This window comes from Coenobita brevimanus, chromosome 44, assembly GCF_032717465.1.
Source record: "Coenobita brevimanus isolate Jiangsu-jjx chromosome 44, ASM3271746v2, whole genome shotgun sequence".
Lineage (NCBI taxonomy): Eukaryota > Metazoa > Arthropoda > Malacostraca > Decapoda > Coenobitidae > Coenobita > Coenobita brevimanus.
Genome location: NC_136997.1, coordinates 26,293,165 through 26,310,315, shown reverse-complemented (window position 1 = coordinate 26,310,315; position 17,151 = coordinate 26,293,165). Strand labels below are relative to the sequence as shown.

At 42.5% G+C, this 17,151-nt stretch overlaps 1 protein-coding gene across 1 annotated transcript; it reads right to left on the bottom strand.

Moving 5' to 3' along the window:
• Positions 1 to 3,878: 3,878 nt before the first annotated feature.
• Positions 3,879 to 16,882, bottom strand: LOC145398030 (uncharacterized). The gene is made up of 4 exons (XM_080270993.1): positions 16,646 to 16,882; positions 16,046 to 16,195; positions 13,543 to 13,717; positions 3,879 to 4,048 (listed from the first exon to the last, which is right to left on the bottom strand). The coding sequence occupies exons 1-4, from the start codon at positions 16,880 to 16,882 to the stop codon at positions 3,879 to 3,881; spliced, it is 732 nt and encodes a 243-aa protein (XP_080127119.1).
• Positions 16,883 to 17,151: the final 269 nt, after the last annotated feature.

Here is a 17,151-nt window from a genome sequence, read left to right as displayed (position 1 = left end):
CCTGTGCATGGCGGCAAATTTTGCTGACATGGCCATATCCCTGACAGTGGAAACACCGCCTTGGGGTAGGCACATATGGCTTCACAGGAAGTGACAGCCAAGCGAGCTTCACAGATGTAGGCAGTGTCAATCTGTCGAATGTTAGGAACAGTGTTGGAGTTGGGGTTAAAATACCGTCAATCTTCTTCTGGAGGCGTTCAACTTTCACCACGCCTGAAGCCTGCAGTTCCTCCAACAACCTGGCCTCCGAGAATGGAAGGAGATCACGCAAAAAAATCACTCCTTTACTTTGGTTAAATGTACTGTGTGGAGTACAGGAAACCTCTGATCCAGAAGCTGAGGTCCAATTCAATAGTCTTAAGCTCTCTTCAGGAGACGATACTTCTATAAGGATGCTTCCATCGCCCTGTGAGGTTATTCGGGGTTCTCTGCCACATGCTGAAATAATATTACGGTGTAATTTAAATATATCAGTATCCAGCACAGATCCACCTATGGAGGATCTGAGCACCAGATACTTAGCAAAATGCTCAGGCATAGTATTATCTGAGCCGAACTTGACAGCCGAACCAACCAGACGTGGCCTCCTCCTAGTCCCATTTGAACGCTGGGGCAAAGGAGGAAAGTCACCAGTGGCTTGGAAAGGCTGTAGAGTGGCTATGAGGGTGGGGCAGTCTGGAGAACTTCCTGGGACACTGGCAGTGTCGTCAACATTTTTTTGTGTGTCACCCATATTATTTTGCAAGAACTTCATTCCCCCACCCCTCCACCCACCACGGAGTCCAACAAGGGGAGGTCATATGCCAGGGATAAACACCACTGGCGACCCCAGAGGTAGCAGGAGAGTATACGCAGGTAACCACAAAGGGACCCTGACAAGGGTGACTCCAGGACGATAGGAGCCACCAGGTCCCCCAGTGCCCGCTTGACCCTAAAGCCACTAGGTGACTAGCCTGGATGGCTAGCCAGTGACCAGCCGATTGACCTGGTCGGGCCCAACCAGGCCACCCGTCTAGCCAGAATAAGGGACCAAAGAGGTGTATTGCTAGCTGCAGGGCGCACCATGCAGCATCGCTCAACCTCCAGGACTCCCGTCTCCCAGCATTACGGGACGCCACGCACGGCAAACACGTGGGGAGGCAACAGTCCCGCCCTAGATGGCAAATGGGCAGGGACTGACATCACCAGTAGGCCTCCTCTACCAGTGATGTAGGGGGTGCTTCGTCCACAAGGCCGACAAATGCCAAACCCTACAAAGGTAGGCTTGCCTTCCAAGTAGGTGGCACTGCCAACCATGCTTCAAGCCCCACCACCACGTCAAGGTGACCCCCTACAGTGGGGCCCGGATGATTGGAAGTAAGGTATAATTATTCCCTTGTACAAAGGAAAAGGGGAAAAAGAAGTGTGTGGCAATCATAGGGGCATCTGTCTTCTTAGTATAATAGGAAAGGTGTATGGTAGGATACTTATTGACAGAGTTAGAGAAAGAACAGAGGAATTAGTTGGAGAAGAACAGGGAGGCTTTAGGAAGGGAAGAGGTTGTGTAGATCAGATATTCATTCTTAGATCTTTAGTGGAAAAATTTCTAGAGAAGGGAAAGAAGTTGTATGCGGCTTTCATGGATTTGGAGAAAACATATGACAGGGTGGATAGACAAGGATTGTGGAAAGTATTAAGAATATATGGAGTAGATGGGAAGTTGTTGAATGCTGTGAAGAGTATGTATGATGGTGCCAAGGCTGCAGTGCATGTGGATGATGTACTGAGTGAATTTTTCTTTTTGATGGTTGGGTTGAAACAGGGATGTGTCATGTCTCCTTGGTTGTTCAATCTGTGCATGAATAGGCTAATAAAAGAGGTACAAGGTAGGGTAGCGGAAGTTGGAGTGGCCCTGGTGAGAGAGGGTAATGTTTGGAAACTCCCTGTACTGTTGTTTGCAGATGATACTGTGTTGTTGAGTGAAGACGAAGGAGAGTTGCAAGGCTTGGTGGATGAGTTTGGGAGAGTGTGTAAGAAACGGAATCTAAAGGTGAAAGTAGGGAAGAGTAAAGTGATGGTCTTTGAGAGAGGTGAAGTCCGTGAATGTACAGCGAGGTTGGATGATGAGGAATTGGAAAATGTGAGTACGTTTAAATACTTGGGTAGTGTGATGAGTAAGGATGGAGGTTTGGAGGGTGAAGTGCTTGAAAGGGTGCAGCAGGGAAGAAAGGTTGCTGGTTCCTTGAAAGCAGTGATAAGAAGCAGGGAAGTGAGCATGGAAGTGAAAAAGTTACTACATGACAGTATTGTGATACCAACTCTAACGTATCGAAGTGAAGCTTGGACGTTGCTGGAAGGACACAAGTCAAGAGTGAGAGCTGTGGAAATGAGTTATTTAAGAGGAGCCTGTGGAGTCACATGGAGAGACAGGCTGGCAAATGAGGATATAAAGGAGCGTTGTGGTGTGGATGTGGATGATAGGAAGCGTTAGGAGGAATACACTGAGGTGGTTTGGCCATGTGGTGAGGATGGAGGGTGAAAGACTGACGAAGACAGTGTATTTGAGTGAGGTGGAGGGGGGAAGAGGGAGGGGGAGGCCGAGGATGAGATGGAGGTATGGGGTGGAGAAGTATATGAGAGAGGGGTGTGTGGGTTGGGAGCGGGGTAGTGAAATTGCGGGGTACAGGACGACGTAGATGCGATTTGTTTGTGGCCACCCCGAACGGGATTGAGGCGTCTGGCAATAGATAGATAGAATAATATAATAATAATAATAATAATAATAATAATCCATCCCCATCTATCATCGAGTCCTAAGTCACCCGATAGAGGAGCGAAGGAACCTGGGGCTAGGCAAGTTAGTCTCGACATTTAAGATGAAAGTGAGTATCATCTTAAATTCACTCTCATAATAATAATAATAATAATAATAATAATATTGGGAGGACTTCAGGGCACAAATCAGGGAAGGAACATCTCTACATTTTGGCATGTGCCAGCGCTGATGGCTCTCACCACCTACAGCTAGTCATAGTGGGTAAGAGCAAGCGATGCAGGTCACTGAAGGACATCATGGCCAAGCTTCCTGTGTAGTGCAATGGTAACAAGTTAACCTGGTTTAACCAATATACCATTCATGGCTGGTTCCACCACGGCTACGACGCTTCCATGCAGCAGCACCAAAAAAGTTGTAGCATCATTCGTGACAATATGAAGGCAGTGCTGCTGCTGGACAACGCACCAGCCCATCCTTCCTCTGCTAAAGTCTACAGCAAGGTTGGACGAATCAAGCCTTGATCTTGCCAGTAACGTCACTGACCTTACCCAGATCTTGGACCATGGAGTTGCAGAGAGTGCACAGGCACATCAGAAAGCTCTACTTGCACCAGCGTATCATTGTGACTGTGGATGGGATGGACCAGGAAGACTATGAAGACACCAGAGGCAAGAACACCCAGTACAATTTCAAGATATATAACATCAAAGATGCCATCTTCAACCTGGCAGATGCATGGAAGAAAGTCTCTTGCCAGAATCAAGAATAGGTGGTGCAAACTCCTCAAAACCCCCAAGACTCCAGCACCACTGCATGATTTTTAGGAGTTTGAGCTACTGAGGATGGCAGAATTGTTGGTAGCTCCAGGGCAGAGTGATCTTGCTGAGCAAAAGTTGCAAGAGTGGCTGGATGAGGAGGCTGGTGTGCCTAGGTACCATCATCAGCCAGAGGAGGAGACTGTGGATGAACTGCAAAGGAGGAAGACGAAAAAGAAGAAAGAGAAGACATCTGAACCGTCTCTAGATGAAGCCGTTGATGTTGCAAACACCATCCTGGTCATGAAGACAAAGTCGGAGGGTCTCTGGCTCAACATTATGAGGTCATGCAGCTAACCAAGTTGGAGTTAATACAACTGCAGCAGCCAAGGAAAATCCTGGATAAGATCTTCCAGTTTTTCAAGCCTGTGCCCTCTGCTGCCAAGATGCTCTGCACAGTCAGAGACCTCCAATGTGCCCAGGGCAACAAGATCCTCAGCTAGCCTCCACATAGCCTCAGGATCTTCAGGACCCCAACCTCCAACACCTCAGGACTCTCTGTATCAGATGTGACATCAGAGCCACCCGAAATCATCTTTGCCAACAGTGACAATGAAGAACACTTTATTCAATCTGAAGCATACAAGAAGAATGGAAGTGTGAGCACTCTGCATCCATCTATACAGGTGAAGGGCACAGTGCATGAGTTTCCTACCCTTTTCACCCCAGCCTGTCCTGAAATTTCCATCATCCCATCATAACTGCTGAGCTGTGAAAACAGACTAGTAATATTGTCCTAGCCATAAAATAGTGCTATGTCTAGAGTGTGAAATTATGAGCCAGGTTAGTTTAAAAGGGGTATAGTTATCATTTTTAGTATCAGAATATACTATTTTACTAATTTATAAAATAACATGTACTTGAAATCCCACGTCATGGGGGACCATCGGATAGAACGAAGTATCCACTTTATTGGATTACCCCCCATTAGTCTGTTATAGTGAGGGTCCACTTTATATTATATATATATATATATATATATATATATATATATATAGATGGAGCCTCTGTGGTACAGTGGTAGAGTGTGCATCTCGCACACTGGTGGGCGGGAGTTCGCCTCCCCGCCAGAGTTGTAAAAACTTTGGGAATCGTTCACCACGCCACTGACCACTTTGGCGGACACAGGGGTTGCTGTGGTTGAACCAGTGTCGCATACTAGTATGCTTGCACCCAGTCGCCTTAAGGCGGTCCGATTACACTTGGTTCGCAGACTACACACACATCCAAAGCCACTCCAACACTACAATTACATTCACAAGCACTTCTCACCCCACATACAGTCTCTACCAGACAGCCTAAGCCATTTGGTAGAGATACATTGGCTGTATCGTCCCTACTTCGGTAGGGATAGGCCGGTCCTGCAGTGGACCTCAACGGCTGATGATGATGAATATATATATATATATATAATCCACATATGAATCACACACAAGTGAAAATGGAGGAGTGAACCAAAGTCACGTATTGAGTAATGTGTGAAAATATGAGGAAAAGTGTAACAGAATGTAACGAAAGTGTAACGTGACTGTAAGTGACAAAAAAAAAGTGAAAATGTGACAAAAGGTGTACAAATGACAAAATGTGAACAAATGTGTACAAATGTGTCTCTTTCACATTGTCCTCGAGCTTATAAAGCAGACTTACTCCGCCTCTCTCGGCTAACTAACCACTAGGCTGTCTTAAGTGCAATTAGAGGCACCTGCTATCAATGGGAGCTTTACACATATTACGCAATACCAATGGCGTGCCGTCAAGAAAGCAAAGACAGCTTTATTTAGGCTTCTATTGGCAAATACTCTCATTTTGCTCCTTTCACACTATAAGTTACACCCACTATGTCGGGGACAAAAGGATTTTCTGCGCAATTTATGGGAAAAACACCTAAGTGTTGTCAGTCCAGAAGGCAAAGTTGACTGTTTGGTAAACAGAGCTGAGGTCTAGGGTCACCCTTACAGCCAGCAAAGCTGATAAGAAAAGATTTATCCGTCTTGGCGGCTCGCCTGTCTCCTTGCGTTATCACCTTATCTTCTATTTCACCTATTTGCTACTGAGGTAACTATGCCAGTGACAGGTAGCCTGTTAACTGCTACAAATATTCTGGCGTGCTGCATCAATACCTACTAACGTACCTACCTACCTACTTACCTTCCTACCTACCTACCTACCTGATTGCCTACTACTAACATGCCCTGTCTCCCAACACAACCTACATGCCTACCTACATAATCTACCTACTACATACTCATCTACCTGTCATCATGTCCTTCCCACAAACATGCCCTACCTATCTACCAGTGTGATCTACTTACAGCATGCCCTGCCTAACAACATGCCCTAGCTACCTACCGACCTACCTACCAGCATGACCTGCCTACATTCAAGTCTTACCAATATACATAACTACCTATTTACCTACCTACCTACATGCCCTGCTCTCCTACTAACATAACCTACCTACCTACCTGCCTACTGTATTGAGCTACTTATGTACCTATCTTCCAACCTGACCTATATACCAATTCGCCTACCTACCAGCTTGAACTCCCTGTCTACCTACCTACTTACCAACTTACAGACATGACCTGTACACCTAGTAATGTTCTCTACCAAGCCACTAACCTATTTATCAGTCTAACATGCCTGCCTACTTACCTACCTACCTACCTGTCTATCTACCTACCCATCAGCCTCCCTCCCTGTCTACTTACCAACTTGGCATACCTACCAACCTGACCTAATTGCTTATTTATTTACCTCCCTACCTACATACAAGCCTGACCTACCTATCACTCTGCCTGCCTACCTACTTGAATATTGTACCTACCTGCCTACCAACATAACATACCTATCCATCTACCATCTACCTACTCATTCACCTGCTAACTTCAACTACCTACCTACCTACCTACCTATCAACAAAGCCTACCCCCTGAAACCTTGCTGCCTGCTTTCCTTCCTGCTTACCCACCCACCTACTTACCGGCCTATCAACATAACCAAAATGACCATCATATTAACATCTCTCATCATGGGCTAGCTACAGACCCGACCTTCCTACCTACCATCATAGCCTACTTACCAACAGATCTCAATCTATCAACATCCCCTGCTTACCAGCGTGGCCTACTTACATATCTACCAACCTGACGTACCCACCTACCTACCCAGCTACATAATCTGCCTACCATAAAAACCAACCAGCCAATATATACCTACGTATCATACCTACTTACCAACATATCACTCTATCAGCACCACCCACTTACCAGCCTAGCCTACCTACCAACGTTCCTTTCAAAGTTACGTACCTACCAATAGATCATCAGTCTGCTAACCTGACCTCCCTACCAATCTGACCTACCTATCTACTGTCTTACATGACCTACCAACACAGTCCATACACCACTGCCCAGCCACCACCTCCCACCAACCCTCACCAACACTTTATCATTAAACTTCAAATTGCCCCACAAATAATGCGAGAAGGTGTGTGTGTGTGTGTGTGTGTGTGTGTGTGTGTGTGTGTGTGTGTGTGTGTGTGTGTGTGTGTGTGTGTGTGTGTGAGAGAGAGAGAGAGAGAGAGAGAGAGAGAGAGATTATGAAAGTATGTATGTGAGTGTGTACAAGTTGGATAAGGAAGGATAGAAAACATTGTGCTGTTAGTCTCCTCACAGAAAAGTTAAGGGAGATTAGGAAGTCTGAATGACTCTCTATAAAATGAATGATACCATCTAAATATTCCTCAGTATTCCTCCTTATTGTACATCTGTCAGAATCTTTATATTTATCATAGCCATGATATTCCATCCTCTACAACTTACTTAGAAATCCTTTACTTTGAATGAGCATCTTTGATAAACAAGTAATGCCATCTAAGTTTACTCTCAATAGGCTTCTTTAACATATACTAATCTTCATGTTTCTTATCCAGTCTATGTAATCCACATTCATTCCTTATCAGTTCTATCGCCGCACTATCCCTTGCCCTTTCATGATTAAGGTTCCTTACTCCGTATCTTTCACGGTTATCTATATTTTGATATGTACCCATAGACTTCCTTGTTCCACCTCTTCCATGAATCTCTAAAATTATCATATTATTCAACTTACACTCCCCATATGCACTCCTCAACAGTCCCATTTCTATTACTCTTACTCTTCATCTTCAAAACTAAGAGAGAGAGAGAGAGAGAGTGAATCACATCGACTCCCTTCTACCCTATAACTGACAAACTTCCTCACTTCTTCTCTTACTCGAATCTAAATTGTTTCTTTTCTTATCCATCTTACTTGGCTTTTTGTTCCAGATCTGTTTTTCGCTCTCCACTGTAACGATGTACACCATATTAGAATCTCAGAATACACACACACACACACACACACACACACACACACACACACACACACACACACACACACACACACACACATTAACTCACTCACAGTGTCACTCACTCACTGTCCAAGGATCTCACAGTCGACACTGGGATGACGGGCTTAGGGCAAAATACAAATTAAAATATAAAATAAGTGGCATCCAAATCAAGCCCTAGATTCTAATAGACCAACAGATAAACAAAGAGGATCGAATCCCAAACGCCTGGTCTAATTCCTTCTCTCAGCCAAGCACACTTGTTTACATAACCTTTACTGAAGCTGGGTTCTTCTGAAAAAGTGATGATGTTTTTCGAAACGATGGTTGTGGTGGTAGTAGTATTAGTAGTGGTAGTAGTAGTAGTAGTAGTGGTGGTGGTGGTGATAATAGTAGCTGTAATTTATTCACGGTTTTTATTCGCCCCTGTGTAGAGCACAACTCTCATGTGTGGGAGGCTCGCCGCATACAGCTCTTCTCAATAGGGTGGAGTCAAAGGTTTTTTGTCTAAGTAACTCACCTCCTCTTACTGGCTTCCTTCAACTTCCGTCTCTTCGCCGCACTGTTGCATCTTAATATCTTTTTTATCGCTACATCAGTGGCCACTGCTCCTCTGACCTGTCTGTTTGCATCCCTGCACCATTACGGCGGGCGCGTTGCGCCTAGTGATGCAAAGCAAAAAAAAAAAAAAACTTTCTTTTTTTTATAAAAATAAAATTAGTAGAAAAAAACTTAATTTTTTACCATATTTTTGAAATACGCAAAAATATTTCTTTTAAAAGTTATTACTGGAATTGACAGTAACCCCTTAACCCCTACACCGCGGCGATGTTTTTGCACTCCTTGCGCGTCCCATGAGGATATTCGCGCTCCGACTGACTTTTAAAGAATATTTGCCAAAAATCAGTTATTAGTCCTAGAATATTATAATTAAATGTGCTTATGGCATATACCTTCAGCTTTCTCCTGGGATGTTTGTTGAGCCTTCGTCGAGTACCGTAGGACTTGTGGAGACTTCTGAAGTTGGGTAACGAATTCTCGACTTTACACTTCCCGACACCCCGTATTATGATTACCACAGCCTGATATTATCACTAAAAACACCATTTTATGATTTTCAAGTAGTTTGGAATCCATACACCCCCCCCAAAAAAATACACTGTGAAAGCAATGAAAATTACGAGCACGTACGAGCTTCCCACTTGTGCTCGTTCCCCGCTGGTATTCTGTCATTTATTATTCATAAACACACTCACACTTTATATTCCTATTACTTTATTACACTTCTATATATATATATATATATATATATATATATATATATATACACTGTATTTATCCATAAGTTTCCTTCAGTAATTGTTGTTTATTTTCACTCCAGTCATTAACTTTCTCATTCAGTAAACTAGCATACAGAGCAGAGCTTTGACTGTCATTACTCCAAGTATTTGTACTCATATTCTTATATTAATACTTATTTACATTTCTATTTTATTTACACTGTGTTATACACTGTCACTTCCAGTAAATATGGGCTCCTTTCCCTTGGAGCCAGGATGGATTTGGGACACTGAAGCACTCGTAGTTTATCACCATTTCCTCCACTGGCTCATCACACGATTCACCAGAAAGATTGTAGTCACAGTCCATCATTATCATGGATAATTAGCCAGTTCACGCTCCACAGCAGAGTCATTTAGTCCTTTACCCTTCCCACACGAGGTTTAGTAGGGGTAGAGGTCACAGGGCCCTCTAGAAGCGGCAGAAATGGAGGGGCGCGAGTGCTATGTGCTTTCATCTCAAGAAACAACACTGAACTAAATGAAGAGGTGGATATGGGTCCGCCAAGGGTTGATAACGTCAGCGAGGGGACAGCTACTAATTTATATGCTGTAAAATGATTGGCAGGAAATTAGGTTGTTCCAGGTGAATGTAAATATCACTTAGGCTTCTCCCTTTCTTCCTTATATATTTTTTTATTATGAGAATAGATTATACGGCATATTTCAAGGGGAAATTACCAGGGAAAATTAGCAAACAAGTGCACCTGGAGTGTTGCTAGGTGATAATTAGCCAACTCCAGGTGTATGGCATTATCAGTTACCTTATTTTTTTTTTTTATACAGTATATTATTTTGTATAAGAACAGGGCATAGGGCTTATTTCAATGGATAAAATCAATGAAAAATTCCGGGGAAGATTTGCTTAGCGCAGCGCGGCCGGGCAGGCGAGAGAAGAGGGTAATGGAGGGGGGGCTGGGAGTGGAGTCAAGAACGGGGATAAATGGCTAAATTGTCGACAATGGATGAGAGTACAGATGACATTAACGGTGCTGACTATTGTTGGACACTGGCAGTACTGACAGATGATACAAGCCACCACTTGAAAGCCTGGGAGAATTCAAAATAACACAGAATTGCAAAAGTGACTCCCTGCGGTATGATCCATTGTGCACGAGTGTCACGAAAGTGACGCCCCACGGTTAATGGGTTAAGCCAATCTACCTTATGTGTAATAGAATTAGAACCATGTGTACTTACTGTAGAGTTCCTTTGTACAAAAACTGACACAGCTTGAGCCTTGGGGTGAGAAGTATTATCAAATAATTACGGTCCTGAGAACAAGAATTATGAAAGGAGCAAAGAAATTTCACTGTGGTTATAAGGTTTATGGTAGCCAGTTATCAAGCCTGAAGGTCAGACTTGTCAGAGGTTCTAGTCCTGACTCCTGGCCCTGCTACCTTCTCTAACGTGGAGTAGGAAACTTGGTTACTTTCTTGCATATTTGGGATACATAAACACCTTGTCAACACAGTCTAGACAGGTTACAGGTGAAATATTTGTTGTATTTTTACTATTTCCAGGACTGTCAGAATGTTTGACTAATGTCTGACCCCAAAAATATGACCTTTGGCATAGAAAATGGTATACAAATAATCAAATATCTGTATGAGGAAATTAGAAGAAAAAAAAATTAAATAACATGTTTTTTGTAAAAAAAAAAAAAAAAAAGTTTTTTTTTTGCATCACTGGTTGCAGTCGTCTATCAACAAACTCTCATCCCTTTTCTGTCCAACTCTCAAATACAGGAGTTAACCGTTTCTCCCTGTCCTTCACGTATGCAACAAGTCATCTCTGGAACTGTGTCCCTCTGTCTATATTTCCTATTGCACATGATCTCTGGTCTTTAAAACACAGTGAGGCCAGGCATCTCGAAATGAACAGATCTTGAACTAGACTCTGTTATTTTTTTTTTTTTCTTGGAGGGAGTTATTTGCGGGCTCCTGGCTTTTGGTTCCTTGCATGAAAAAAAAAAAAAATGATGTCTTTTTTGTAGCTTTATCTGAATGTGAACCCAGTGACTGTAGGACACCAACTACTTCAATCGGTCGCTCCCAAAGGTCTTTTGTTGAAGGATTTTTTGTGTTGTGATAGTGTGGGGCATAAGGTGAGTGTGTTGTGGTGTGGGGGGAGGCACTGCCTTGTGTGTATAGGAGATTATCTGTGAGGTGTATTTTGTGTGTGGCAGGGCAGGGTGGTGGCTGCATTAAAGTGTGGCTCGGTGTACTTGTGTCCCTCTGGGTAGGGTAGTTTCTGAAGGGTGTATGTCTGGTGGTGGTTCATGAAGGAGGCTGTTCTGCTGGAGGTTTTGGATGGCTGTGGTGGTAATGTGTTTATTAGTGTGTTTGTGAAGTGTAGTGTTGGGTGTAGAGGGGGGATGTTGCTGAAATACTCTTTGCAATGTTGTGCAGTTGTTAGTTTCTTGTCTCTCTGTGATGCAACATGAAGTTACAAGGGTGGGGTGGGTCTTGAGCTGAAGCAATATACTGTGTGCCTCCCATATTCATACGACCTTTGATAAGAAGCATTTGTGGTATTTTCGTCCTTTTGCAGCATAATTCTACATCCTTTCCCTTGCACTTCTTCGTGACTATCGTTCTTTTACATTTACCTGGCCTAGATTTACGTCATTTGGCGGCTTCTTTCACAAAGCTCATTGGTAGAATTTGATACCACCGCTCCATACTATTTCCACAGCGCTTCTTCGTGACTATCATCATATCTGAGTGTTACTCCTGTGTTGCAATTCAGCTTTCAAGATGGAGAGATGGCAATTTTAGACCAAGTTAGAGTAATACGAATATTGTATTATTCATGATCGTAAATTTACTACAAGATTATTGGAGCTGTATTTTTTTAGTAGTAATAGTAATGGTAGTAGTAGAAATAGCATATGTGGTAGTAGTAGTAGTAGTAGTAGTAGTAGTAGTAGTAGTAACAGTAGTAGTACAATAGCAGCATTTTAAGTAATAGTAGTAGTAGTAGTAGGAATACAGTAGCAGCAGATGTTGTAGTAGTAGTAGTTGAGTAGTAGTAGTAGTAGCAGTAGTGGTACAGTAGTAGTAGTAGTAGCAGTAGCGGTACAGTAGCAGCAGATATAGTAGTAGTAGTACTAGTAACTGTAGTAGCAGTAGTAGTAGTAGTAGTAGCAGTAGTAGTGGTAGCAGTAGTGGTAGCAGTAGTAGTAGTAGCAGTAGTGGTACAGTAGTAGTAGTAGTAGCAGTAGCGGTACAGTAGCAGCAGATATAGTAGTAGTAGTACTAGTAACTGTAGTAGCAGTAGTAGTAGTAGCAGTAGTAGTGGTAGCAGTTGCAGAGGCAGGCTTATCTGAACGTGAACTCAGTGGACTGCAGGCTGAAGCTGACCTTCTTCAGTCCACCATTCTTCTTTCGGGGGATAGGGAGGGATCTGAGGGATTTATTATAACCAGGCAGTGGAACATCCCGGCCATATCAGTGCCACCACATGAAGGCGTCCCTCTCCAGCATCAGTGTTGTTGATTAGCGAGTCTTTATTGCCTTACTAAAGATCATTGACTTGAACACTCCTTTGGCAGCTTGTGATACTAGTCATGAAGAAGTGCTGTGTGAAAGATGTAGAGTCGCAGCGGTTAATCTGTCTGGATATTGAGTTGAAAAATGATATCCTATGCTTGGGGTTCCAGTGTAAGAGAGAGAGAGAGAGAGAGAGAGAGAGAGACACACACACACACACACACACACACACACACACACACACACACACACACTGAAGTAGAACTGCTAGAGAACAGTAAAGAAAAAAGGGATGATTTAATTGACAAACACATAAAGCTGATTATTTTTTTCGACAGATACATAGGCAAGTACATAAAAAACGATTATTTTATTAGACTAATACATAAGAAGCGATTATATAGTTAGAGAAATACACTGCACAGTATAAAAGCTAGGAGAACCTTCAAGAGGCACTAGTAAAATAATAATAATAATAATAATAATGATAATGGTAATAATAATCATCATCATAAAAGTAATAATAATAAGCAGTAACAGGCTTCCGATTCCTTTCTTCTCGTATAACAGAATTATTTATTTATAATTGTTCCCATGTTCAGCTTTTTTTTTTTTTTTTTTAGTGTGTTGCCATGTCAATTTTCGTTGCCTATCAGACAGACAGACAGACAGCGAAAGAGAGATTAGATTGATGTCCTCTGAGGGATTTCTTTGTCCACATTTGTTCTCCTGTGACGGCTTCAAATCCCAACGGTTCAAGTACCTTCGTTCTGTGCTTTTGAAGGCTCTTGTGACAATGAATTCCTGCTTTTTCTGTGTTTAGAGACTGAGTAGGAGAGTTCCATGAAGAGGGTTATGGCAGAAGCGACCACTCCGAGGCCCAACGCTATGAAGGCACCTTGTAGATGTTCTAGGTTCAATACTCCACCACCTCGAGCCTGTGTGGATGACAAAATGAATAGACAGACAGACAGACAAAGATATTCTTAATAATGTTAAGATATGGGGATAGGAAAAGCACAGAAACAAAAGATTAATAAAAGTACAGACACAAGACAGCATTTGTGTATGTGTGTGTGTGTGTGTGTGTGTGTGTGTGTGTGTGTGTGTGTGTGTGTGTGTGATTGTTTTATCTCTTGTTTCTTCATCACTACATCTTAAAAAAAAAAAAAAAGTAAAAATAAATTTCATTTTATGACATTTTTATGAAAGTTAGCAACCAAAGTACACATTAGCTATACAATAAAACAACTCTTAACTGTGTAATAATTGCTACCACGATTACTAATGTGTCAAATGTTTAAGTGGAATAGGGCAACACGAATCCGTAGAGTTTTACATATACTGAGAAGAGGTCTGAGTGGTAGAGAATGTTTTAAGGCGGTAACTTCCATATTTTAAATCGAATGTTTCTCTAGGTATGTGTTAATCCTGTCTCCCTTCACCCTGTCATGGCCGGGACAACTCTAGTACTTTTATTTCACGTAACTCTAGATTATTTTATTCAACTGGAAGTGAGTCATAAGAGTCTGAGAAAGTTATTCTCTTTTCACTTTAATTTGGCCCAGATTTTCGCTCTTGTGCAGCTTTTTTCTCGTAGTTCAGTGGCAGAAAGAGACAATACTAGGCTACTGTTCGACATATTTTCCATTGCACTTCTTCGTGACGAGCATCATTCTCTATTCTTTATCTATTGCCATAACTGTGCATAAAAGATAGAGAGATGGTATTTATAGGCCAGGTTAAAGTAAAAGGAGCATAATACTATATTGCTTTTATATTAACTTGACCTAAAATTGTCATCTCTGCAACTTCAGTCCTCAGTTGTAACAATAAAACCAGAATATGATGATAGTTACAAAGAAGTGCCATGTCTTTGTCCTCCTCTCAGCCATGTGAAATAAAATGCAAAAGGATGAAACTCTGGCCAAGTTAAGGTAGAAAAAGTATAGTAGTTGTAGTCCCAGTCTCATCTGAACCTGAACCCAGTGGACTGCAGCCGGGTTACCCTTCTGCAGTTACCTATCTTCTTTTGGGGGGATAGGGAGGGAACTGAGGGACGTTTCTTGAGCCACTCAGTCATATTGGTGCCACCACGTGAAGGCGTCCCTCTCCAACGCCATTAGTGTAAAATGAGGAAATTACAACGAATCTTTTTTTTTTTCATTGTTGTTGCACACTTCGTAACTCTTCTTCATAAGCGATTTATTTCCCTATTACATCTTAACATCCTCTTGTCACAGATGTAAACCACTTCGAAATTAAAATATGGAAGTTAACTGCAAGATAAAATTAGGGAGAATTGTGCAATATAAACGTTTAGGAAAAAGTTCATACACCAGTGAGAATCAGGACTAACATCAGTGCCATATTTAACACATCAGACCCATGATACAAGGGCCAACTTCTGCCAGTGAGACTTGCCATGTAGAGCTAATAAGTCCTGCAAATAAATCGCTAAAAGGAAGAGATGTTACGAAGCCTCCTATAGAACAAAAAATACGCCTACCCATTCGCAAATCAAGGGCGAACATTTTTAAGTGAGACTTCCTGTGTGCAGCTTATTGTTCGAGCGAGCGATGTGAGCGAGAACACCAGATTTAGTCACAGTTTGGACCGCCGACATATGTACCCGAGCCAAAGATTTATCGTATCAGCAAGAAATGGGATATGGGTCGGAAGGAAAACCCTGTAGTACAGTAGCGAACTTTTTTGGATATCTCAGCCAGTTTTGAAGTTACAAGATAGACACCAATATGGAAATCGCGTTAAAATCCTGAATCATTTTCATTTCATAGACAACCAGTAATTCCCAACAGTTTTTCCGTAAATCAAGGAAACGATTTTTAATAAGGCAGATTAGCGTAACAGCCGGCGACGCAAGAAGTAACTGTCTAAGGTCGCGTGGGTAGCGCAGCAGTATTTTCCGACGATTGCTGAGAGAGTTGATTTTAGGAAGGGTGAGGGAATGTTTTTGGTGTAATCTAGTAAGTTATTTTTAGTATTTTCTGGTCAGGAAATCAGAGGAAGATGATGAGCCATATGAGACAATATTCAGCAATATCTGACTTGCTCGCTCGCTCGCACGAACACGTTCCACACTTTCTGTGTGGACGCTTATTACATTTTAAATCTTGCAAATAAATCGCTAAGAAAGAGGTACTACTAGTCAATTACGGGCGAACTTTTTCCCAGGAAGCTTCCGGTATGCACACAATAAATCTTGCAAATAAATCGCTAAGGAAGAGGTGCTATGACTCACTTACAGACGAGCTTTTTCCCAGGAGGCTTCCGGTGTGCAGTTGATAGATCTTGGAAAGGATGCCGGTCTCCAGAAGGCGGATGAGGTTGTCTGAGATGAGGCGGGTGTAGGGGGTGTTGCGACGCAGTAACCAGATCATAAAGTGTTTGTAAATCTGTGGACGTAGGTACACTATACCACCTGCTCTCTCTCTCTCTCTCTCTCTCTCCCTGTCTGTGGGTGTAGGGGGTGTTGTGATGTATTATCCAGATCATAAAGTTGCTGTATATCTGTGGAAGCAAGTACACTATAGCACCAGCTGTGTGTTAGATTGCTTATATTTTGCTTCTGTTTGTTTGTCTATCTCTCTAATTAACCCCCTGTGTATCTGTTATTCATCTATCTATCTATCTGTCTATTTTTATCTGTCTATGCCTGTATAATTCTGTCTGTCCGTCTGTATCCATGTCAACCTGTTTATGTGTCTATCCATCTAAATGCCATTCTATTTGTGTGTGTGTGTGTGTGTGTGTGTGTGTGTGTGTGTGTAAAATCTGTCCATCTATCCATCCCTCTATCCTTCTGTCAGTATGTTTGGCTGTCTGTTTATCTCCACACCACCCACCTGTTCTCTCATAATATAAGTATCCCGAGTCAAATTCTTGCGATGCTGATTGTAAAGCAGATAATCAATAGAGCAAATCAAAGTATGCGTCCTCTTCATCACCAGCTCCAGCGGGCCCCCATACGGATCGTGGCGGGTCATGTTGGTCTCGATGTATAGCCTCCTCCCCAGTTCGGCTAGGATGGGATTCTCTGAGCTCATTAAGGTGTATGGTATTGTGATTCCGTAGTCGTACATCACGGGCCTAGAGAGAGAGAGAGAGAGAGAGAGAGAGAGAGAGAGAATCATCATGAATCATCGTTGTCGTTCCCATCATCATTACCAATACCACTCTAGACTTTATTCCTCACTCCGTAATACGAACAAGAGAAAAGGAACCGACTCTCTTTATAATAACTTGGTCTAAGATTGTCATCTCGTCATCTTGAATGCTGAGTTGTAGCAGTAAATTAACCTTAGAAACTGATACTAGTCACGAAGAAGTGCAATGTAGAGCCGTGGTATTG